This window comes from Balaenoptera borealis (assembly GCF_965194805.1).
Source record: "Balaenoptera borealis genome assembly, chromosome: 9".
Lineage (NCBI taxonomy): Eukaryota > Metazoa > Chordata > Mammalia > Artiodactyla > Balaenopteridae > Balaenoptera > Balaenoptera borealis.
In genome coordinates, this window is record NC_138873.1 from 58,128,214 (window position 1) to 58,150,925 (window position 22,712).

The 22,712-nt window shown below is 35.7% G+C and overlaps 1 protein-coding gene and 1 long non-coding RNA gene across 3 annotated transcripts in view; one reads left to right on the plus strand and one right to left on the minus strand.

The window, feature by feature from the left end:
- ASCC3 (activating signal cointegrator 1 complex subunit 3) overlaps positions 1-22,712 on the plus strand; it is a 326,479-nt gene that overhangs the window by 174,207 nt on the left and 129,560 nt on the right. For both annotated transcript variants that reach the window (XM_082405191.1, XM_082405192.1), the window contains 3 exons: positions 3,817-3,951; positions 21,290-21,481; positions 21,791-22,015. In XM_082405191.1, coding sequence (XP_082261317.1) covers positions 3,817-3,951; positions 21,290-21,481; positions 21,791-22,015 — 552 coding nt within the window. The remainder of the gene's footprint in view (positions 1-3,816; positions 3,952-21,289; positions 21,482-21,790; positions 22,016-22,712) is intronic.
- LOC309634846 overlaps positions 1-22,712 on the minus strand; it is a 151,406-nt gene that overhangs the window by 66,892 nt on the left and 61,802 nt on the right. The gene's annotated exons all lie outside the window — the stretch shown is intronic.

Consider the following 22,712-nt stretch of genomic DNA (forward strand, 5'->3'; position numbering starts at 1 on the left):
TTTGGTCTTTTTAAAATAATGTGTCCTTCTCTCCTTTGAATACACTGAAACAATATCAGTTACTTTGGCATTTTGGTTTTCTGAATGATCATTATCTGAGCTTTTACTTTTCATTAATTTTAATCAGCATCTCATTTGAAGGACACTTTCTTTGATAAGTCAAATAACAGGACCAGAACTCAGATTCTCATACTTTCTTTCCCAGTCCAGGACTGATTCCATCATACATTTTTTAACTAAATGGCTTTTTAAACCAAAAATAAGTGTATAAAATATTTTTAATTGCATTAACCTAACAAACCTCGAGTAAAAATATAAACAGTTTTACAAAACAGTCAAAATTTACCAGCATTATTGAGTTGAATCTACTGTTCTAATCTTATTTTAGACACATGCCCATTTAACTGCTGTTTGGTTACCAACAGCGTTTCTAAGATTAATTTGGAGTTATTTCTGCCATATGAAACAGTGTTGTCCTCTCTGTTATAATTTTTATATGAGTCTATTTAAATTAATTAACCAAATTAACAAACCATAAAATCAAGTATGTTTATAGAGACCCAAAACCTTGTAATGGCCTCTGTTGGAGCCTCTAGACAGAAAATTCTTAATAAGAAAAAGAGTTTATTTTACTGAACAAGACATGATGGATTCTTTAATAAAAAGAAATTGCTACTTTAGTTGTAACTAATATTTCTCTTGGCTGCAGTAGAAAATAATTTGCAAAGTGATAAGTTGACAAGTCAGACTTAAATAATTAATGAAGATTTAGGGTCATATTTTATTTTCCCTTATGTTCTCCATATCTGTTATTTTAACGGGATTTACATAATGTGGCATTTGAATTATGGAGAATAGAAATCTGGTTGTATTATAAAACCCTAGCCCATCTGGAGAATGATCTTGGGGCTATAGTGGTTATATAAAATATCTTAATAATCCCTGATGTTTCGTATGTATAGGTAAATAAAGATGGGTTATTAGGGAATCTTTGTAGTGGTGGTATTATATATGTTTTATTTATGTTTCCTTCTGAACTTCTTTTAACTTAGAAGAAGAAAACTAAGCTGGTGGTAACCATTACCTAATTTCACACAGTAGTACAGTGGAGATCTCAACAGTCATTAATAATTCAATTTTTAGACCCCACTGCTAGATATTTTTACTCCGTTGGTTTTAGGGGAGGACTCAGAAATCTATTTCAACAAGCCCCAGCAGTAATTCTGATGAAGTGGTCCCTGGGCCTCAGTGTAAGAAACTTTGAACGAAAACGTACTTCTTCAAGCTAACACACTAAAATTACCAAGGATGAATACTCTAGACTAGTGTATGTAGTCTCCTCCATGCAGACTGCATCCTGCTTCTACAGCCAGCTAGGGCTGATTCCTAGTGATTCTCTCTTGCCGTAACAGTAGAGTTCCAATTTGGTGCCTTGGAACATGTTCATCATGGTATCCCCGGTGCTTCGGCCACTGTTTGGCATGCAGGAGGTATGTGTAAATGTCGTGGCACGGATGAATGAAGGAGACCAGCTGTCTCCATGTTTATCCGCACTCCATCCGTCTTTTGGATCAGCTCCCTAAATTATGTCTAGTTTTATCTCCCTCCTTAAATTGTATAGAAGAAGGGACCATGTCTTATCCATTTCATATCTCTCCTGCTAACAGTATTTTACACACACACATGTCCAATAAATATATTTTAAGTAAAAGTTATTTTGTGCATATTTAATCCATCATACAAGATTCCCATCTCCATGAGGGCAGGGACCTTGTCTCTCTTTTTCACAGCAGTTTTCTCAGGGCTTGGTAGTGACTGCATGCTCAGAAATGTTTGAATGAATGAATAAATTAATAAAATAATAAGTAACTTCATTTTAATTGAGATTTTTCTTAGAATTTAATGTTGGGGGTAAATGAGGTTTTGTGTGTGATCAAATTTATTTTTATATAAAAGAAAATAATCTGCCTTCCCCTTTAAAAAGAAACTCGTAGTTGAAATGTCCCTACCTTGTAGAAAGACAGGATGGTAGAATTTGACAGATTCTGAATTGGTGAAGCTTCAGCAAGGCATTATGGTTAATAGAATCTTCCATCTGACTTAGTATTAAATAGCTGATGTCAGGAATTATGAAAATATCATCACAGTGAACTTAAATGGCAGTCTCTTGACATCCTGTGAGGTAAAGATGATTCCCCAGAAAGCTAGAGAGCCTGTGAAAAGCAGATTTGGTTTTTGGCAGGGGTGGGAGGTTGAAAATACGGAAAACAAAAAATTTTCTAAGTATCCACGAAACTTTCTGAAATAAATTTTAGTAGCGTACTCTTTAGAAAATACTCTTTTGATCATATTTCTTTTCAAATCACATTGGTATCAGAAAATAAGTTAGAGCTCTGATAAAGTGTGAAGTCTCAAGCTTTATGTCCTTGAAGGCTGTGATTAACTTATGTTAAATTTCTCCAGATGACTTGCAGTGCTTGTTTTACTTTCTCTAAACACTTTGGGAGATTTTCATTGAGGAACTTCTGGTCTTCTCCAGATTATTTTCTCTCCTTTACTTTGAATACACCCTAAAAGAATATTAGTTAAGTATTCCAGTTTCTTGAATGATGGTTATCTGAGGTTTTACTCTACTATGAATTTTATCAGATCCTATATGTGGAACATTGCCTTTGGCAAGTTTACTGTGGGCTAATTATAAGATTACTATGGGTTAATTATACAGCATGTGCTCTAGATCTTTGTCATTCTGTCTCCTTTCTGGTCAAAGCCCAGGCCTCCTTCCCTTTTTCACTTTTGTTTGTCCTCAAAATGATCTTCTCTTACTCAGGTCAACTCTCATGAACCTATTAATTCCCTGACTAAAAACAATGTTGTGTGTCCTTCTAAGTGTGTAACCTGCAAATAACACCAAAGTTCCAGCTTCTGGGAAAACAATTGACAGAAGAACATGGAGAGACACTGGGAAGACAGGCAAGAATTAGGAATTAGTTATGGCTCTTTGGGAAGGCTGGGGCTGAGCTATGGAGGGAGGGGACAGGGAGGTGGAAGCCAAAGAAGAAACATCACAGAGGAGAGAAGGCAGGCCCTGAGAGGCAGCAAATGCAGACTGCTAGTCACTTCCTGATTTTATTCTCTTCATTTGCCTTCACATTCTTCCTGACTACTGTCCCTGGAAGGACTTTTTTTCCACTTCTTCTTGACAAAGCATCCAGACACTCACCTTCCCCCTAATTCAGATTTCCACAGTCGCTTTGTGAATAATTCCACAGGAAGGTCTGCCACAACAGAAAATTCCAAGTACCTCTCTAGAAGCTTTTGCATCTCCAGCAGTCCCCTAAACTCTATTCTGAATGGTTGTTCTTAGACATGATTTTGTCCAAGGAAGAGTGGTCTTTATTGTTTCCAGTTTCTTTAAACATCTTTATGATACTGGCAATTTCATTGACTGTGGCGAAATAAGGCTCTAGTATATTTTTATACTCTGTCCTCGTAAGATATGATTGTGCTAACGAATCATGTCTTCAGAAGAGAAATGCACAAATTAAGTTCCACATTTTATATAATCCATTAATTTCATTCTGACTTCTGCCAATTATAGGCTAATAATAAACAAAGCTATGTTATTGAATTTTTCTTAACTTGCCTTTATCCTATATATACTTTGTTCTAAAATAAGCAAATGTTGAAGTATTCATAAACTGGGGGTTTATTTTGAAAAATTAATAGTCATTTATACAGGGTGACTTCCAGACTAGTATTAAGCCATCTTTAAATGAATTTGAGTATTAAATAAACTGCTTTCCTTTATTTTAGGTGATGGTGTTTGTACATGCTCGAAATGCCACAGTAAGAACGGCTATGTCTCTAATAGAAAGAGCCAAGAATAATGGCCAGATTTCCTACTTTTTACCTACTCAAGGACCTGAATATGGACATGCAGAAAAACAGGTAGGGAACAAATGACAGCACAATACAAGAACTAAAGCACATAATGTGCCAGATATACCAGATATTTTATATATGAAAGATCCATGGTTTCCAGTTTCCAATAAGTTAATTTTACAGATTTATCATGTGATAATTTTGACATTTTTTCTTGACTTTCAAAGGATCCGAATGCATGTTGTGTCCAATTATCACTTTTTTCTATATGATTATAATTGTGTTTAGTCCCATAGTTAAAGCATAAAATACAGTTACATTTTATAAAATACATTAACATCTAATGGATTATTGTTCTTTTAAAGATATAATAGATAATTTTTTTTTTTAATTTCTAAGGTTAACATGGACAGATGTAATTTACATAAACAGAAGCTCTTTTTGAGAGTGAAAGTTTGAGACCAAAAAGGTTCAGAACAGCTGCCTTGCCACTCACTATATGCTCAAAGGACCTAGAAAGTCTGGGTCCTCATTAGAAACACAGAACCTCAGGCCTCACCTGAGACTTACCACATCATAATCTGCATTTCAACTTGATCCCCAAATGATTTATGCACATTACAGTTTGAGAGGCACATCTCTAGGTAATTTGAGTATCGATAGTATTCTAAGATTTATAAAAGGTTTTATTTAATTGTATCAAGTAATGATTTAGATCAAGAGTGGGCAAACTACAGCCCGAGGGCCAAAGGTGGCAACCTGTTTTTGTAATTAGTTTTATTAGAAAACAGTCAGAGCCCTTCCTTTGTCTTCTATGGCTGCTTCTTTACACACAAGGGAAGAACTGAGTACTTGCTGCCGGGATGATATGGCTCACAAAGCCTAAAGTACTTGGAGTATAAAGTACTCCAAGGGAAGTATAAAGTACTTTATACTCTGTCCCTTTGCAGAAAATTTTGCCCTGATTTAAAGCTATAAAAATAAATTTTTAAATAAAAAATGTATAGGCATAAAATGAGAGTATCTTCAAAGTATTTTATATGCATAACTTAAGGTTTAACTGATGTTTGCTGAACAGCTGCCAGGCATTGTGCTCTGCACCGTCACATTTACCATCTTAGTAAAATGTATTTACTTCTTAAGATTGTGCTCTAAATTTCACCATTTTATATTGATATTTTAAATTCTGACTATGATAATCTGATGCAGGTTATTTTGAATGTCAGATTCTCTTTCAGTGTAACTACAAAATTTATTCATTGTTTTCTTTTTTTTTTGCTTGATAAAGTTTTCTATTACATACCACTTATTATGCAGCTTTGTATTCTTCCAGTTATTTATTAATTATGAATTTATGAGAGTCTTTGAAAAGTCAGGTCGGCATTCATAATGGTGAATTATGAAAGGTCTTGTTTCATTTCTTTGGAAATACAAAGCAGCTCTATTGTGTTTAAAAGCCAAGCCTTGAGAGCCACCTTGTGGATTTCTGGTTATTTTATACCTCTCAGTTCTGAGAGTTATTGCTGTTCTAAATCATGCAGGTTTATTGTTTCATTGTTATAATAATAATATTCAATATTTATCAGAGTTTACTTGGGCCAGGCATTGTTTTCATTGCTTTCTATAACTCATTCAATGTTCACAACAACCTATGATGTAGGTTTGTACTATTATTATCTCTTGATATGGCATTTGTGTATAAGTTATTCAAATATAGCATGAAATACTCTAAAGCATATAGAAATAATTTATGTAGAGGAATTTTCAAATGATATTTATTTAAGACCATGTCACCAAACGTATAATGACAGATCACTATGCTGAAAAAAAACGTGGAGACTTGAAAGTCCCTAGTCATTTTATTATACCTTTTTTTTTTGGATATTTTCATTATACTTGATTTTTATCCTGACCCACCTGTTATTATTGTTTTTTTTTAACAAGAATGGATTCCACAGACATTATTAATAAGTACATGTTTTCAAGGAACGCTGTCCTATTCACCATTATACTCTTTCATATAGCATTTGGCTGATAGTAGGTACCCCAAAATTACTTTTTTTTTTTGCCTTTGTTTCTTGGAGGCAGACATTATTAAAAGATGTTCTCACTTTAGTTTTCTCATTTGATCTCTACCACTATTCTGTCCTTTAAAGATTCTTATCCCCATTTTACAGATAAGGAAACTGAGAAAAGAGAATAATTTTCCCAGAGACTCCCATGTAATAAGTGGAGCTATGATTTGAACCAGACTGACTCCAAAGTCTACCCTTTTCACTACAGTGCATCCTGTTTGTTCAAAAACAAACAGAACATATCCAACCTGTGACTTTCTAAAGCCTTTAGAGCTTTGAGTCTTTTTTTTTTCCTTTAATAAAATGGAAGAACATTTCTTCAGCTCAGCTATATCCCTCATTTCTCCGAAAGAGAGAGATTCAAAACAGTTGGCCCCTCCACAGTGAAAATTATTTATAACAAAAGATAAGGTAATCTTTCTGGATGTTTTCTCGAAGCTCCAGAATTTTAGATTATTCTTCTAAATCTAAAGTTGAATGTTTGTTCCTATTTCTTGAAGTGCCTTTTAAACTTGAATGGTATTAACTTACTAGCAATTCTAAGGATGCTATTACAATGATGGCAGGAGATATTTCTTCTGATGTTTTTGAAAAATAGGAAATTAAGTACTCAGAACATTAAAATAAAATTAGAAGGTAAGTTTGCTATGGTGGTACATAGAAATTTAGCCTCCTGACTCCTGTTAATGGAAATACAACTAAATCCCTACCGTGCCACAGTGATCCTTTATCCCTAAGTGTTTAAAGTAACCATCTCAATTCCTGACTCAGCAAGTATGGTTTTTAAAAGCGTTTCTTCACAGTTTTATTCAACACACTGTAACTTTATTTGTATAAATAATAAATAAAACTCCATTAAGGATTCTTTTTCTCTGTGTGTGTGGGGCAGGGTGGGGAGGGCAGTGTGTGTACATACTGAGGCTGTGTCTGTGCCTTAACCACAGCTGAAGATGCGTCATTTCTTTCCAGTAAGTAACGGTTATACTTCACGACCCCTCGTACCATTCCTATCTTTGATATCAAATTTACTCCCAGCTGAAAAAGCAACTATATTTCCAAATTGTCCACTGAAACAGGAAAATAGGGAAAGGAGAGTAAAATACCCCAAGGGTAGATTAAGATACAGAGATGGAGCTTGCAGTTCTCCCCGGGGAAGGGAGTGTCTGAGGAATTACAAACGAGGCCCAAAGTAAGAGGACACATTAGCAAAAAGCTCTGGCTGTGACCTCACCTCTAGAAGCCCTGTGGCCTTAAACACCTAAACATTTCTTTTTTTTTTTTTTTTTTTTTAAACATTTCTTAAAGGTACTTTTTCTTCTATCAAATGGAGAAATAATGGGGTAAATAACACCTATTCTAGTAGTTTACTATGAGAAACAAATGAAATGATATATGAAATTATTTTGGAAACTAGCTGAAGAGTGATAAAACATTGCATATCATATTCTGGAAATCTACTTCTAGAACTTTACTTTGCATATTACTTTTCGCCTTCTCCGACGAAGAAACTCTCTTAAGAAACCACTGTTTTCTGTAAGATAGAACATACCTTAGGGAATAGTAGCAGCTTGCATTTATACATAGAAATATATCATTAGGGATACAGACATTTTCATTATTAAGCCATTATTTGTTTGTTTGTTTTAAGATTTATTTTATTTTTGGCTGCGTCGGGTATTAGTTGCACCACGCAGGATCTTTGTTGAGGCATGTGGGATCTTTCGTTGTGGCATGCGGGCTTCTCTCTAGTTGTGGCACGCAGGTTCCAGGGCAGGTGGGCTCTGTAGTTGTGGCGCCCGTGTTCCAGAGCGCATGGGCTCTGTAGTTTGCGGCACGTGGGCTCTAGTTGAGACACATGAGCTCAGTAGTTACGGCGTGTGGGCTTAGTTGCCCTGTGGCATGTGGGATCTTAGTTCCCCAATCAGGGATCGAACCCGCGTTCCCTGCGTTGGAAGGCGGATTCTTTACCACTGGACCACCAGGGAAGTTCCCGTTGTTTTTAATTATAATTTTAATTTTAAGTTGAATGAATTATTCCAATTAGAATCTTCAGATTCTGTTTCATTCTCCATCTCAGTCAAATAAATTCTTTCCTTTAGGGACAAAACTTTTAACAGGCTTTAAATATTCTAGTACTAGGATGGATATTCCCACCCACCCTGTACAGTATTTCTCTGATTAATAGGCACTGATGTTGTTTGATTTTTTACATATATTAGTGATATTAAAAGTTTTCCTTATAGGTAGATACGGTCTATCATGCAGCAAGCCTCATGAATGTAGTGATTAGGAATATCTGTTAAACAAATCAGAACACTAGGAAAAATCGAGTAATAATATGTACCCTCAAGCTACCTTAAAGTATCATTTTATGACTTTTTATTATTATCTAGATCTACCAACCATTGCCTGCTTTCATAGGTTAGCTTTAGCCTTTGCCTAAATTATAGGAATTTGGCTTTGATGTAAGTAACCTGATACTTAATATTGATAGCTTTAATTATTTCTGGTTTAGCAGCTTTCCAGTGTCAGTATAAACAAATAAAATTAGAATTTCCTTTTCCTGGAATAGATGATATCTGTTAGCTGAAGAGAGTAGCAGGTACCTAAGAGCCCCCTTTCTCTTGTTTTTTTACTTTAAATAAGTGTAAACTGTTGTCTCAGAGTTTATTCTTTCCTCAGGCATATCAACCTCCTTTCCTTTAGGAGGCTAATATATTAATTCTACTGTCTGTTTGTAACCACATAGAAAGAATGTTATAAGTATATTATTTTTTTAAGTAAAATGAAAGAAAATTAATAAAAAATAGATTTGAGTGTTTAATTGGATTTTTTTCATTTTCAAAGGGAAATAGGCTCTTTAGAATAAAGATTTTGAACCCAGGCAAACCTTGAAGGCCCATGCGTATTGTAGCAAATGGTAGTATTTCCTCATTTTTTTATGGATGGCTGAATAATAATCCACTGTGTGTGTATGTGTGTGTGTGTGTGTGTGTGTGTGTTTGTATCACAAATTTGTTATTCATTCATTCATTGCTGGATACTTAGGTCATTTCCATGTCTTGGCTATTGTAAATAATGCTGCTATGAACATGGGGGTTTAGGTATCTTTCCAACTGTTTCTGTTTCCTTTGGATATCTTCCCAGAAGTGGAATTGCTGGATCATATGGTAGTTCTATTTTTAATTTTTTATGAACCTCCATACTGTTTTGCATAGTGACTGTACCAATTTACATTCCCGCCAACAGTGAGTTCACAAGAGTTCCCTTTTCTCCACATCTTCACTGGCATTTGTTATCTCTTCTCTTTTTGATGACAGCCATTCTGACATTCTGACGAGTGTGAGATGATATGTCATCGTGCTTTTAATTTGCATTTCCCCAAAGACTGACTAGTGATGTTGAGCTTCTCTTTATGTGCCTGTTGGCCATGGCCATCTTCTTTGGAAAAATGTCTCTTTAGGCCCTTTGCCCATTTTTAATTAGATTGTTTGGTTATTTGCTATTGAGTTTAATGAGTTCTTTATATACTTTGGTTATTAACCCCTTATCAGATAATATGGTTTGCAAATATTTTTTCCCATTCTATAGGTTGTCTTTTCACTTTGTCGATTTCTTTTGCTGGGTGAAAGCTTTTTAGTTTGATGTAGTCCCCCTTGTTTATTTTTTATTTTGTTGCTTGTGCTTTAGGTGTGATTTTCAAAAAGTTATTACCATGACCCATGTCAAGGAGCTTCTTTAGTGAGACCCTTTTTAAGAAACACAGAAAGTAGCATTGGAATTTTATCTTTATTTAAGTAGCCTTGATTGCAGCAATTTTTCTTCCTATGCTTTAAGATGTATTTTAGAAACATGCAATAAATTTCTTAAAACAAGTTTATACATCTCGTTAAAGAACCTTGCTGTTTTGGAAAAGTATGTATATTAGAATATTGTTGCTCTCTCATTTGAAAATACTTTAGTAGGAAAACCATTTTAAAAACATATAGATTATATAAGTAAAGATTTCTAATCCCTAATGGTACAGAGATTTGTATTGATAAAATTTAAAGATCAAAATCACATTTCACAGTGATTTTTTAAAAAATTTTTTATTTCAGCATTTATTTTAAAATGGCCAAATGGGTATGAAGAATACAATTTTAGAGGAGATTTCTCTTCTACTGATTAGGGTGCTCTCTCTAGAATGCTAACTTGTGTCTGTATAATTGGGTTGTAGTTAATACCAGGGTAGCTCATATGGGAACCAAGACCATCTTTCAAGGGTTATAACATGGAACAGGGGACACGGTACTTCTTTCTCCCCAGTTAAAGTACATAATTCGCACAGCTAGAATGACATATGGAAATTGGTTATGGGAATTAGGCTAGTCTGTGTCATTGTGAATTGACTGTATACACATGAACCTCAAACTGTTTTTAGTGGTAGTCACTCAGTGAATATTTACTGAGTGTAAGCTACCTACCAGTCACTAGGTAGGTAGATCAATAGGTATCAAGATAGATAAACTCTGCTGTCAACCTGTTTAAAGTGGATTGAGAAAGTTGTGTTGTATCAATCAGGATTCATTAAAGGAAACAAACCATTGTACGTATATTTTAAATAGAAAATAATTTTGTGGAAAGAAGTTAGGTAATTCCTAGAATGTTGGTAAGATTGGAGGAGTAGAAGTCAGGCAACTACCACTGGAACTGCTGAGTTTAAGAACCAGCAGCCATACCATGGTGGTGATCCAAAATGCAGAAGCTACACCTGCTACTAGATACCTTTCATCGTTCACGAACATGCTGGAAAACCAAATTTTGAATATATAGTACATCCATTATAACTTTTAAGCCTCATTTCTGCAAGATTTTGCTTGCCAGCAAAAGAAAACAGCAGAAAATGGTTTCCTCTTCACTTCCATTGCCTAGATCTTGCATGAGTGCATTTAATAAGCAGAATGGATTTTTGTATCCAATACCCTGACTACAAGAGATCTGGGAAGTACAGATTTTACCTTCTGGCTCATGCAATACAAGAAGGCCTCATTGAAGGAGGTGGGGCTTGCATGCTGATTAACATTCTTTGCATTAATTGGGAATGGAAATATATTTTGGAAGAAAAAAAGTAGCTGCCCATTTATTTTTATGGAGCTTATGTTCTGGCTGAACAGAAAGATTAACAACTAATTAAATAATTGATTTTAATTACATTGTATTAAATAATAAAGACGGATTAAGTGCTAAAAGAAAGTAAAATTGGGAGGAACGCTTAGCTAACACAGTGACATTTAAGGTGAGATATGTACACAAAGCAAAGGACAGCAGAAGAATGTTCTAGGAAAAGTCTCTGACACCAGAAAAGCAATAGCACATTGAAGGATGTGGATAAAATCAAAGTGACTAAGAAACGTAGAGAATGATGGGGAGTGGTAGATGCCACGTTTATAGCATGAGTCTAATGTTGTAGGCAAGGACCAGATTGTGAGGGCCTTGTTTATCATGTTACAGATTAGGTATTTTATCTTAAAAGAAATGGCTTATGATTAGAGAAGTTTGAGGAAGGGAGTGGCATGTCATTAACTATATTCCCCTCAACTAATAATATAAAAATAAAATGACAATTTGAGCACACAAAACAAGTAATTTTCCTAACAGGGTTGTGCTTTTAAGAAAGATCACTACACACAGGCAGGGCAGGAGAGAATGGGAATACCAGTTAGAGATGTGGATTCATTGGGGCATATTTAGGAAATAGAATTGATTGACTTGGTAGTTAATGGGGTATGAAGGGTTGAGGAAGAGAGATCTGGAAGTTTTCTGGCTTCTAAAAGATGTCTGGCTTAATATTGTTGAGTGGTTAGTTGGGTCATTTATGAGGAAAAAGAGTAGTAGAGAAGGATTACTTTGGAGGGAAGGGTCCATTTGGACGTGCTGAGATGAGGTGCCTGGGACACTTAGAGATGTAGAGTAAGCATCTGGATGGATATGTAAGTCTAATGTATCAGAAGCTCAGTCTGTTTTGGAGTGGGAAAACCATGGGAGTGGATATGGGTGGTAAAAGAGCCTAAGACCAAGTCTTGAGGAATTCTGATATTTAATTAGAGGAGAATGAGCCAGCAGAGGAGCCTCCAAACACTGGAGTATACCCCGGAGTAAATGTCATAGAGGCCGAGGAAAAGAGCATTTCAAAGAGAAGAAAGAGATCATCTATACTGACTGCTGCACTGAGTGGTCAAGTAATGTGAGGGCTGCAAAATACACTGTACTTAGCCACGTGGAGGATATTGGTGACCTTATTCAGGGCCTTTTCACCCCCAGAGTGGAGAGCAAAAATTAGATTAAGCTGGCTGATGAATGTAGATTAAAGTGTAAACATCAATTTTGAGAACTTAATTTATATACAAAAGGAAAATGGATAGTATCTAGAAAATATGAAATAGTACTCAGAAAGGTAGACATACTATTTTTCTTTTCAAGGTGGAAGTGATATGCTTATATTCTATGGAAACTATTCGAGAGAGAGTGAAAAAGGATTGAAATTGATTGATTATTCATATAGGAAAGGAAAGAGACCACAGATAACCTATTAGAGTCCTGAGAATTTTCAAGAGGCATGGGATCCAAAGAAGAAGTAGAGATTTTCCTTAGATAGGAGTTAGGGCACTACTGTTAAAACAGAAGAGAAAGTTAGAAAGATGGGTTCTGATGCAAATAGGTTTTAGGTGTATGGCAGGAAGATAAGGGAGCTTCCTCTGATGTATTGTATTTTCCTTGTGAAGTAGTTGTTAAGGTCATTCTCTAAGAGTCAAGGATAACAAGGTGGTGAGAAGTTTGTGGAGAGCCAATCAATGTGTAATGTAGACATTGTGAGACATGCGACAACAAACTGACCATAAAGACATCACAGAATTGCTGTCCAATGTTAAGGGCTTGTTGAGATTGTGATCATGGATTTAGAGTGGTCTCCAGTTGCCCTTGTATATAATTTTTCTTAAGCATTAGCTACCTTGGGTCATCTGAGTTTGACATTCTACCAGTCTTATATGGCAAAAGGGTAGATGAGTTTAAGAAATTGGCAGGAATGTGATTAAAATCTTGGACTGTGTTATCTGCACTGGAGAAAGAACCAGAATAAAGACTGGGGCAGGGATGGAGAGGGCGTGCTGCTGATGAATATTAAGAAAGTAGAGGAATTGTGATCTCGAAGTATCATTAATGATAAAGAAAGAGCTTAGAAAAAGTTAGCTGGGCATGCTTGACATATAGGAATCTTTGGTCAGAAATTGAGGTGTTTGTACTAGCGATTTTGGTTTTGGAAGTAGTACAGTTGTGGGTTGATGACAGGCCTAGAATACAATCGTGGGTATGGCTAAGATGGGACAGAGGAGATGTCAGTGGAAATGAGGGTGTCAAGGAATTGAAGAGCGAGGGTTTTAGATGTCCACATGGAAAATACTGTCACCAAGGATCATGATAGGAAATGGGATAGACAGAAAGACTAGGAGCCATACGTATGGAGTCTTCATTGGATAAGGTAGGGTAACAGGTGACATAGCAGATATACTGAACCTTAAAGGAACAGAGGTTTTTGTTAAAAGTTAGTACAGGCTGACCTGGAAATGGTGAGAGGGAAGAGAGAGATCATCCCCCACCACTTGAAAGATATGCATGAAAAACAAGAGTCCATGGAAAAGAGTCAAGTTTCAGTTAAGGCAGGGTGGGAGATGAGGTTGATATAGTTTGCTTATTACTGAGTGGCAATTCCAGAGAATAGAGTGGAGAATTTCATACCCTAAGGTGGAGAAATAGTAGAGGAAGTAGGGAACCGACTCAAGAGCGAAGAAATACCAAGTATTATGGGAAAAATAGTATAATAGGGCATTGGTTCCCCATTACCTGTTTCCATGCCAGCTGTCAGAATCAGAGTATCTGGAACTAAGACCCTAAAATTTTAACATGATCCTCAGAAGTTCTGATCATAGCTAGATTTTGTTGATCGTGTGAACAGCCAGCTAATAGGCCTTATCCTGAGAACAGGGTGGGAGGTATGATGTGTTTCCTTCTGAAAGACTCGTGGAAGACAGAGCATTGCCATTCTTGGCTCTCTTGGTGTGGACGCCAGAGGAGCGATTTCAGATGTCTCGGTGATAAGGGTTTAAAGTAGAATAAGAGCTTTGAAAGAGAGAAAGAGAAAGGGTGGGGACAGATGATATTCCTTAGATCTCTAAACTCCCTTGTCAAAAGGTAAGCCAGGTATTGGTTTATGCTCCTAACAAGGTAAGCAGGTCCACTGATTAACTTTATAACTTTATTGAATGATAAAAATTGCACATACCAAAGATGAAGAGTCTATAATATTTTTTCCAATATTGATAAGGCATACTCACTAGTAATTGTGCAAAAAGAATGGTATCATTTGGGAGAAACTATTTGCCTCCTTCTGGTTAAATTTTAGTTTTTATAATGACTGTTATTTCTTCTTAATGGATTTGAAATAATCCACATTAAAGCATACCTTACCAAGATAAATTACCTCAGAAGGCTTACAATGGTCACTAAATTATTTATGCCATTTCTTATTGTTGTTTCGTGCAGGGTTTGTAACTGAGCTGAAGGTCTTGTGTTACTTCTGTATATTTTTTTGTCTTATGGAGGAAAAAAACCTAATTTGTTTTCTTTTAATATCTTCAGTTACTTGCTGTCAGTCTTCGTTCTTTAATCATGTATTTGTGTTAGTTTGGAAGTCAACTTTGGGAAGTGGTTACATTTTAAAAAGTACTCATACTGATTTTCTGTGTCATAGGTAGGAAAAAGATATGTAAAGTCATGGAAGGAAGCTTGGGGCATGCTTTCACTAGGGGAAAAAAATTTAGTATCCTCTGGCTGCTAATGGATTCTTAGCAGTTGTCTGTTCTATTCTAATTTTACTGACAATAAAGCCCTGTATGGGAAGTTCACTTGTGACAAGTGGAAATATAAAGACTGAGGAAAACAAGTTTACACAATTCTTCTACTACACACCTGACTCCCTTTACCTTTCACAGCTGGTGTTCTTTTGTGCTGAATTTCCATGTATAGAGATACTTTATCCAGTGAGTATAGTATTGGATCTCAAATGGCTTTCTCGGAGAATCCAATGCTCTGTTCAGACAATGTGAACAGGGTGAATTATTCCCCTCCAGTCCTTCTGAGGCTAGCAAAACCCAGACTCCAGGTAGAGCTCACCCTGAAAAATCAGGTGGAAAACAACAACTGTTCTGATAGTTGAGGAAGCAGCAGGCATCTTGTAATAAGTTTAGCTCCGTAACTCATGGTCTTAACCATCTTTCTCCATTGATTTCTCCAAATAAAACTCCTATTAAAAACCTTCTTCCATTTATGTTTCTTTCAAGGGAAGGTTTTATACAAACTGCCATTGTGTGTGTCTGCATGTGAGTTTCAGTATGAAAAAATTGGATCGTGTTAGGCACACTTTTATGTCTCATACTTTTTTCACTTAGTAATACATCATGGAAATCTTTCCAGATCAACCCTGAAAGATCTGATTCATTCTTTTAACAACTGCGTAGTAGGTCCCAGTGTGGACATTATCTTAATTCATTTACCCAGTCTGTCTCGATGGATACTTTTGTTGTTTCTAATTATGTCGCATTGTAAACAGTGCTGCAGTACACATTCTCGCTCACACTCTTGGCACTTGCAGTGATGTCCACTGGGAAAATTCCTGGCAGTGGAATTTAGTTATCAACACGGTACATGCATTTAAAATTTTGGTGAATGAGTGGTCCTGAGCTGCCCACTGAAGAGATTGTTCCAATTTAACATTTCCTGGGACAGTAACTTCCTCCCGCCTAACTTTGCCAGCACTGAACAGCGTTAGAGTTTTTGAGATTATGACAGATTAATAGGCCAAAAATGGTACTTCATTATTATTTTGACTGGCATTTCTTTATGAGTGAAGCTGAGCGTTTTTCGTATTTGCCATTTGAATTTCTTTTTCTATAAATTGCATGTACTGTTATATGTGTTACAAACATTTTTCCTACTTAATCTTTGATTTTTATTTTTATTAATTTATGAATATTTTTACCATAATGAGATTTTTTTCAGTTTATTTACAGTATTTGGGCTTTGTCTTGCTTATAAAGATCACACTCACTTCATCATGATTTCCTCCAGCCCTTTTTAAGTTACGTTTTAAATTTTCATTATTAAATCTTTGATCCGTCTAGAACTTATTGCATATAGTAATGGTGTTGGTTTGCAGTCTCCTCGGGACCTTTCTGGGTGTAATGTGAAACCGGCCCCAAAACACAGAGGACAAGGAAAGACTTAAGAAAGAGACAGACCACTCCAGATGGGTGGGTGGCAGGTTTAATAATTGAGGGAACTTACATACAAGTAGATCTCTGCACCCACCTGCCACAACCTTAAAAGTTTATATAGAGGCTTTAACGGGGTTTAGTCATGTGCACAGACAGCACCGCATTTCTGTCTAAGGGCTGTGTCCTTGGGCAGCTTCTAAGTGAAGGCAAGCAGAGTGCACATTCCAAGGACGGGAGAGGGGATGAGGAGCCTCTGATTGCCTGGGCCCAGCCTGTGGGTCAAGCTGGTGGTCACATCTTCTTGATGACCTCCCCCAGCAAATGCATTTCTGAATACTTCCTGTTTATTCTGTTGTTTTTAAAGTTTAATATAACATACAAAATTCTCACATTTGCCTGAGTCAGTTTCTGAACTTTGTCTTCTATTTCCTTGATCTTATTGTCTCTTCTCTGGTATCAAACTATTTTACTTCTTTGTTTTTTTTAACATCTTTATTGGAATGTAATTGCTTTACAATACTTATTTGTTTTTTTAATATTTTTGATATGTGATTGGGATAAGCATCCTGATTATTCTTCAATTTTAGAATTTTTCCTGGATATACAGGTTTACTTTGAAGGATGAACTTTAGTATCACTTCCAAGAAATAATGTTTATCTTTTAGTTGAGTTAATGCATTGATTTACAGATTAAGTTAGTGAGAATTGGTATTTTTACCAAATCAAGTTTTCCCATCTCAAAAGCAAAGCATATCATTTCATTTCTTGAATGTCCTTCGGCAGTATAATAATGCTTTTTCTTCATGTAGGTGCTACCCATTTCTTGTTTTTTCTGTTTTTGACCGCTTTTATAAATGTGCTATTTTCTTCCCTTTTATTTTCGAACAAGTTATTGTATATATACAGAAAGACTTTTTTAAAATATTGATTTGGGGGACTGTCACCTTTCTGAAATCAATCATTATTTTAGTAGTTTTTTTTTTTTAAGATTTAATTCTATCTATCTATCTATCTATTTATTTATTTATTTATTTATTTATTTATTTATTTATTTATGGCTGTGTTGGGTCTTCGTTTCTGTGCGAGGGCTTTCTCTAGTTGCGGCAAGCGGGGGCCACTCTTCATCGCGGTGCGCGGGCCTCTCACTATCGCGGCCTCTCTTGTTGCGGAGCACAGGCTCCAGACGCGCAGGCTCAGTAATTGTGGCTCACGGACCCAGTTGCTCCGCGGCATGTGGGATCTTCCCAGACCAGGGCTTGAACCCGTGTGCCCTGCATTGGCAGGCAGATTCTCAACCACTGCGCCACCAGGGAAGCCCAGTAGTTTCTAATTAATCCTCAGTTTTCTAAATAAATGTTTATTTCATCTGCAACTAATAATTGCTTTGACCTCTTCCGTTCCAGTAGTTCTACTTTTTATTATCTTCTCATGTCTAATTCCATTGTCTAGGACATTAGTAAGCTGATTGTAAACATCTTTGCCTTGTTCCTAACTTTAATTGATATACGCCTAATGTTTTATGATTCAGTGTGGTTTGAAATCGATGTTTTGTCACCTCTGCTCATCGAGATTGAATGTGGTCTTTTGTGAGATTTCAGTGCCTGGAGATGATCATATGTTTTTTCTCCTTTGACTTATTAATAAAGATGTTAATATATTTATAGGTATAGTGCCCTTGCATTCTGGGGTTTAATTTACTTAGTTGTGGTATATTGTTTTAATGCACTGGTGAATTCTGTTTTCTAAAACTCTTTACTATTTGGATTAATATTCTTAAGAGAGATTTCTCTATTGTATTCTGTTTTCTGCTGCTTTGTCAGGTTTTAATATCAGTGCTATTACACTGCCTCTGTAAGATTAATTTTTAGACTTCTATTTCTGTGCTCTAGGGCCCCTTAGTAACATTAGAATTAATTTGTCTTTAAAAAGTATGAAAGCCTAGATATTAGATAGCCTTTACATTTTCTTCCATTGCTTTTATTATAATTTTCTATCACTTTTAATATAAATGTTAGTAACATTTTCCTAGAAAATCATCTGTTCCAAACATTTTTAATAATGGAATGTATTGAATTTTTCAGAATACTCTTCTCATTCTTTAAAATTGTGATGTATTTCTGAACACTTCTTTTTCACATTACTAATTTTGTGTCTTTGTGCTTGTGCTGTTGTGCTTGTTTTCCACTGTGTATCTCCTTTTACTTAAAGGCTAGACAGTAAATATTTTAAGCCTGCGAACATATGGTGTCTGTCACACTCCTCAACTCCCCTATTGTAGCTCAAAATCAGCCATAGACAATATGTAAACAAACTGATATGGCTGTGTTTCAATAAAACTTTATTTACAAAACAGGCAGTTGGCACATAATTTGCCAACTCCTGCTGCCCTGTAATAGACATTGTCTATTTTTATTTTTTTCTTTTAAAATTAGAGTTTTTATGTTTACTTATCAATTTCACATCTTAAAAATCAGATTCTATTTTAACTTTATTAGGGCATTTCTCCATTTTTCCTTGGCTTTGTTATATTTTTTATTTTTATAGATTTCTGAATTAGATGCTTGATTTACTTATTTATTATATTCTTATTTAGTTATATAAGTATTTCAGGTATGATGTTTTCTGAGAGCACAACTTTACTCCATCCTATAAGTTAGGGATGGGGAACAGATCAGGGGGTGCCAAGAGGTGTAAGTGGGGAGGGTTTAACTATAAAGGAATAACAAGAGAATTTAAGGAGGGTAAAGGAACCGTTTTGTATCCTGATTATTATGGTGGTTACACAATTTGAACATATGCCAAAATTCATAGGACTGTACACCAAAGTGGAAAGAGAATTTTACTGTATGATAATTTTTTAAATAAGATTTTAAAACGCACTCATTCCTGGGCCTCCTCCCCAGGATTTCTTGTTTATTTGTCCTGTGAACTAGGCTAGATCACAAATGGCAGATTCAGATTCAAAGACAGTTGAGAATGAACAACCCAGTCTTATTTTAAGATTGTTGTCACTTCATGTCTCTAATGAATCAATAAAAAAGCAATGCACAGAGTATGAGCAGGAATAGAGACAAAGGCGAAGTGACCCCTGGTACTTCTTGGTTGCTTACAGAGAACAAGCTGGTTGAACCCACCTGGTCAGAGTTGGAGGTGATGTGTCAGCACCCCATGATCTACCTGCTACCTTATAAGAATATTTTTCACCGCAGTTACATATTTCCTGCGTTCAGCTTCTTACTGTGTCATTGGTGTCACAAGCCAAGTCTTACCTCAACTGGATGTTGACTGAGAATCTGCATTTATAACAAGCACATCAGGATATTCCAGTGCCAGGGGTCCATGGACAGCAGATTCACCCAAAACAAAGAGCCATCCAGCAGCATGATTTTTTGTGACTGTCTCCAAGCAGTATTTTTCAGTTTCCTCTGTTAGCTCTGAATGTTCACTCATGAATATTAGCGAAGAAATGAAGTAGGTGAAGTGTTTTTCCTTCTTCTACCTTGACCCCACGAGGGAGCTCTGTTGTATACTGGCAAATACTCCATAACGTGGAGCCCGTATTTGTGAGACTGACAATAACACACGTCTGAAAAGATGGAAGTTAAGGCAATATGATCCAAATGTAGTTAATAATAAAGTGTATTTATACAATTATTTCTAAGAGGCTGACCACACGGCACAAAAATGAAATAATACCCTCCCCTTGAAACTTAATGAAGATAACATTTTTATGTGTATGTGTATTTTGCTTGGGACTCAACAAGGCTCAAAATTCTAAGTTGTTATTTACTTGGCTGGCCACTAGATGGTGGGGTTTGTTAATGTTTTCCCTTCCATTTTATATCTGTAGCAGATTTCATGGAGTGCAGTTTTCTTAGGTCATGTTCTTAGTAATTATTATTAATTTAGAAGTTTCAAATTTTAAGTGACCTTAGAGATAATCAGTGTGACTGTACTAGAACCCCATTCCCTGCCAGTGTAGTGCCCCTTTCGTGAAAACTATGGAAAACGCTGTTTCAAAAGAAGCTATCAAGATGTTGATCATGAAATTTTCAGAGCAGTAGCAAATAAGCGCAGGATGTGATGCCCAAACAGAAGCTTTGACTATATGAACACTTTTGTTAATCCGTAGTCTTTAATTTTGCAGAAAAAATTTCCCCGTTGTACAGTGAGTCGTCAGTGAATTTTGTAAGATCTGCTGTGGCACTTATACAGATTGCAGATAAGTGGACCATATCCCACATCTGAGGTCAGACCAAGCCAAAGAACAGACCTCAGAAGCAAAGTTAGAATATTCAGGGCAGATGTAAAGTTGAGGAGCTAAGACAGGTGGCCGGTGCCCTCCTGTCAGAGATCAGCAAGAACACAGGTGTCGGGGAAGCACAGTTGGGTTTATTGGCTCATTACTATGAGAAGGAGCGCATGCCCCGCGGAACCAGGGGCATCTCAGTAAGGGGGAAAGGCTCCCAAGGCAGTGGGTCTGGAACAGAAAGTGTAAAGACCCTGAGGCAGGTGTGGATTTGTCAAAAAAAAAAAAAAGGTTGGGGGGCACTTAGAGAAAGAGCCAGCTCTTGTGTCTGGCCTGAGTAAGTAAGTGAGGTTCAGGAATGGGAATGATTTCTGTAGATCTTGCATCCTACAGACTCTGCCCTTTACTCTGAATGAGTTGGAAGCCACTGAGATTTATGCTTATTTTTAGTAGAGGTTTTTTGGAAGGATAGGAAACAGGTAATACTGATTGATTGCAAGAAGAGGACACCTGAGTGAAAGAGACACTTGCTTTTAACTTCTTTCCTTTTGGATTTTGTGCCATGTTCAGGGTTACCTATTTTTTAAGATAGAGGAAATATAATTTTTAATGATTTTGTATAAAGCATTATATACTAAGACTTAGTAAGACCTCAAGTTGCTTAAAAATAATTCTGTGCTCTCTTTGATAAACTCATTCAAGAGACGATAAATAACAATTGCTTTTAAATGCTAAATAACACTTTTATGTTTTGTTGATATCTACTCTAGGTGCAAAAGTCAAGAAATAAACAAGTACGAGAATTATTTCCAGATGGTTTTAGTATTCATCATGCAGGAATGCTTCGGCAGGACAGAAATTTGGTTGAAAGCTTGTTTTTTAATGGGCATATCAAAGTCCTAGTCTGTACAGCTACATTAGCCTGGGGTGTCAATCTTCCTGCTCATGCTGTTATTATTAAGGTGAGAGCTTACCTTCCTTTGCACATGGATTTGTGGTATCTTAAAACAAACCTGTGGATTGATTTATTTGAAAATATTGTGATTTGGCTGCTTCAGTGACTTTGAATGTTATTTATATAAGGTCAGAATTATATTCTCCAAAAGAATCTAGTTTATATTATGAAAATTTAACGCTATCACAGATGATGAAAGGATTAGTTAAAGTACACTTTTGAGATCTTGCCATATTTGCCTAATTTCAGTATTCAGCTCATCAGGATTATATTTGTGTGTGTTTATGTAAATTTTTATTAACTTTTCCTCATCTAGGGAACACAAATATATGCTGCAAAAAGAGGCTCCTTTGTTGACCTTGGAATTTTAGATGTCATGCAGATATTTGGTCGAGCTGGAAGACCACAATTTGACAAATTTGGAGAAGGAATCATCATAACAACCCATGATAAACTCAGCCATTACCTCTCTTTACTCACTCAACAAAACCCAATTGAGAGTCAGTTTCTGGAAAGCCTTGCAGATAACCTAAATGCAGAGGTAAGATCTAATGAGTTAAAGGTTGGAATAGAATCACCAGCTTCAAGAATGACCAAGAAAAATAAAGTTTGAGTTGATTACTATTTCATGATATTTAATAATACATTTTATTTCATATGCAGTCATAAGACACAAGAGGTGGAATGGCAATATTATTGATTAGTTCAGAACAATATAGAATGCAAATGATAACTGATAAGAACTCATTGTTTAAAGACTATACGTTTAAATCATTATAAGTTATAGGACAGAAATCTAACCAAAGCTATACAAACTAGGGAAACAGAAATAGCAATAACAACAACTATATTTGTACTGCACTTTTATAAAGTTTATTATGAAGTATTTTATAAAGTTTTTATAAGGTTAATAATGCTCTTCTGTCTTAGATCATTTGATTAACTTTGTTATAGAAAATATGATTGCTTAAATTGAGCTACAATATTATAGTTTATTTCATGTGTGATGTGTGTTTGTGTTAAGATTTTTTTTTTTTTTTTACTCAAGATTACTTTTATAGTTTTTATTCTAGAATTTTCAACCATAACAACAATTCACAAACAGTTATAGGTTAGCTTTACATATAAAACCTTCCAGTAAATACTCTGGAGACGAGCAAGCACATATGAGTTTAGTCCCTATACTTTAAGATCTTAAAATAAAATTATCACAATAACTTATGTTGACCATCTTTCTG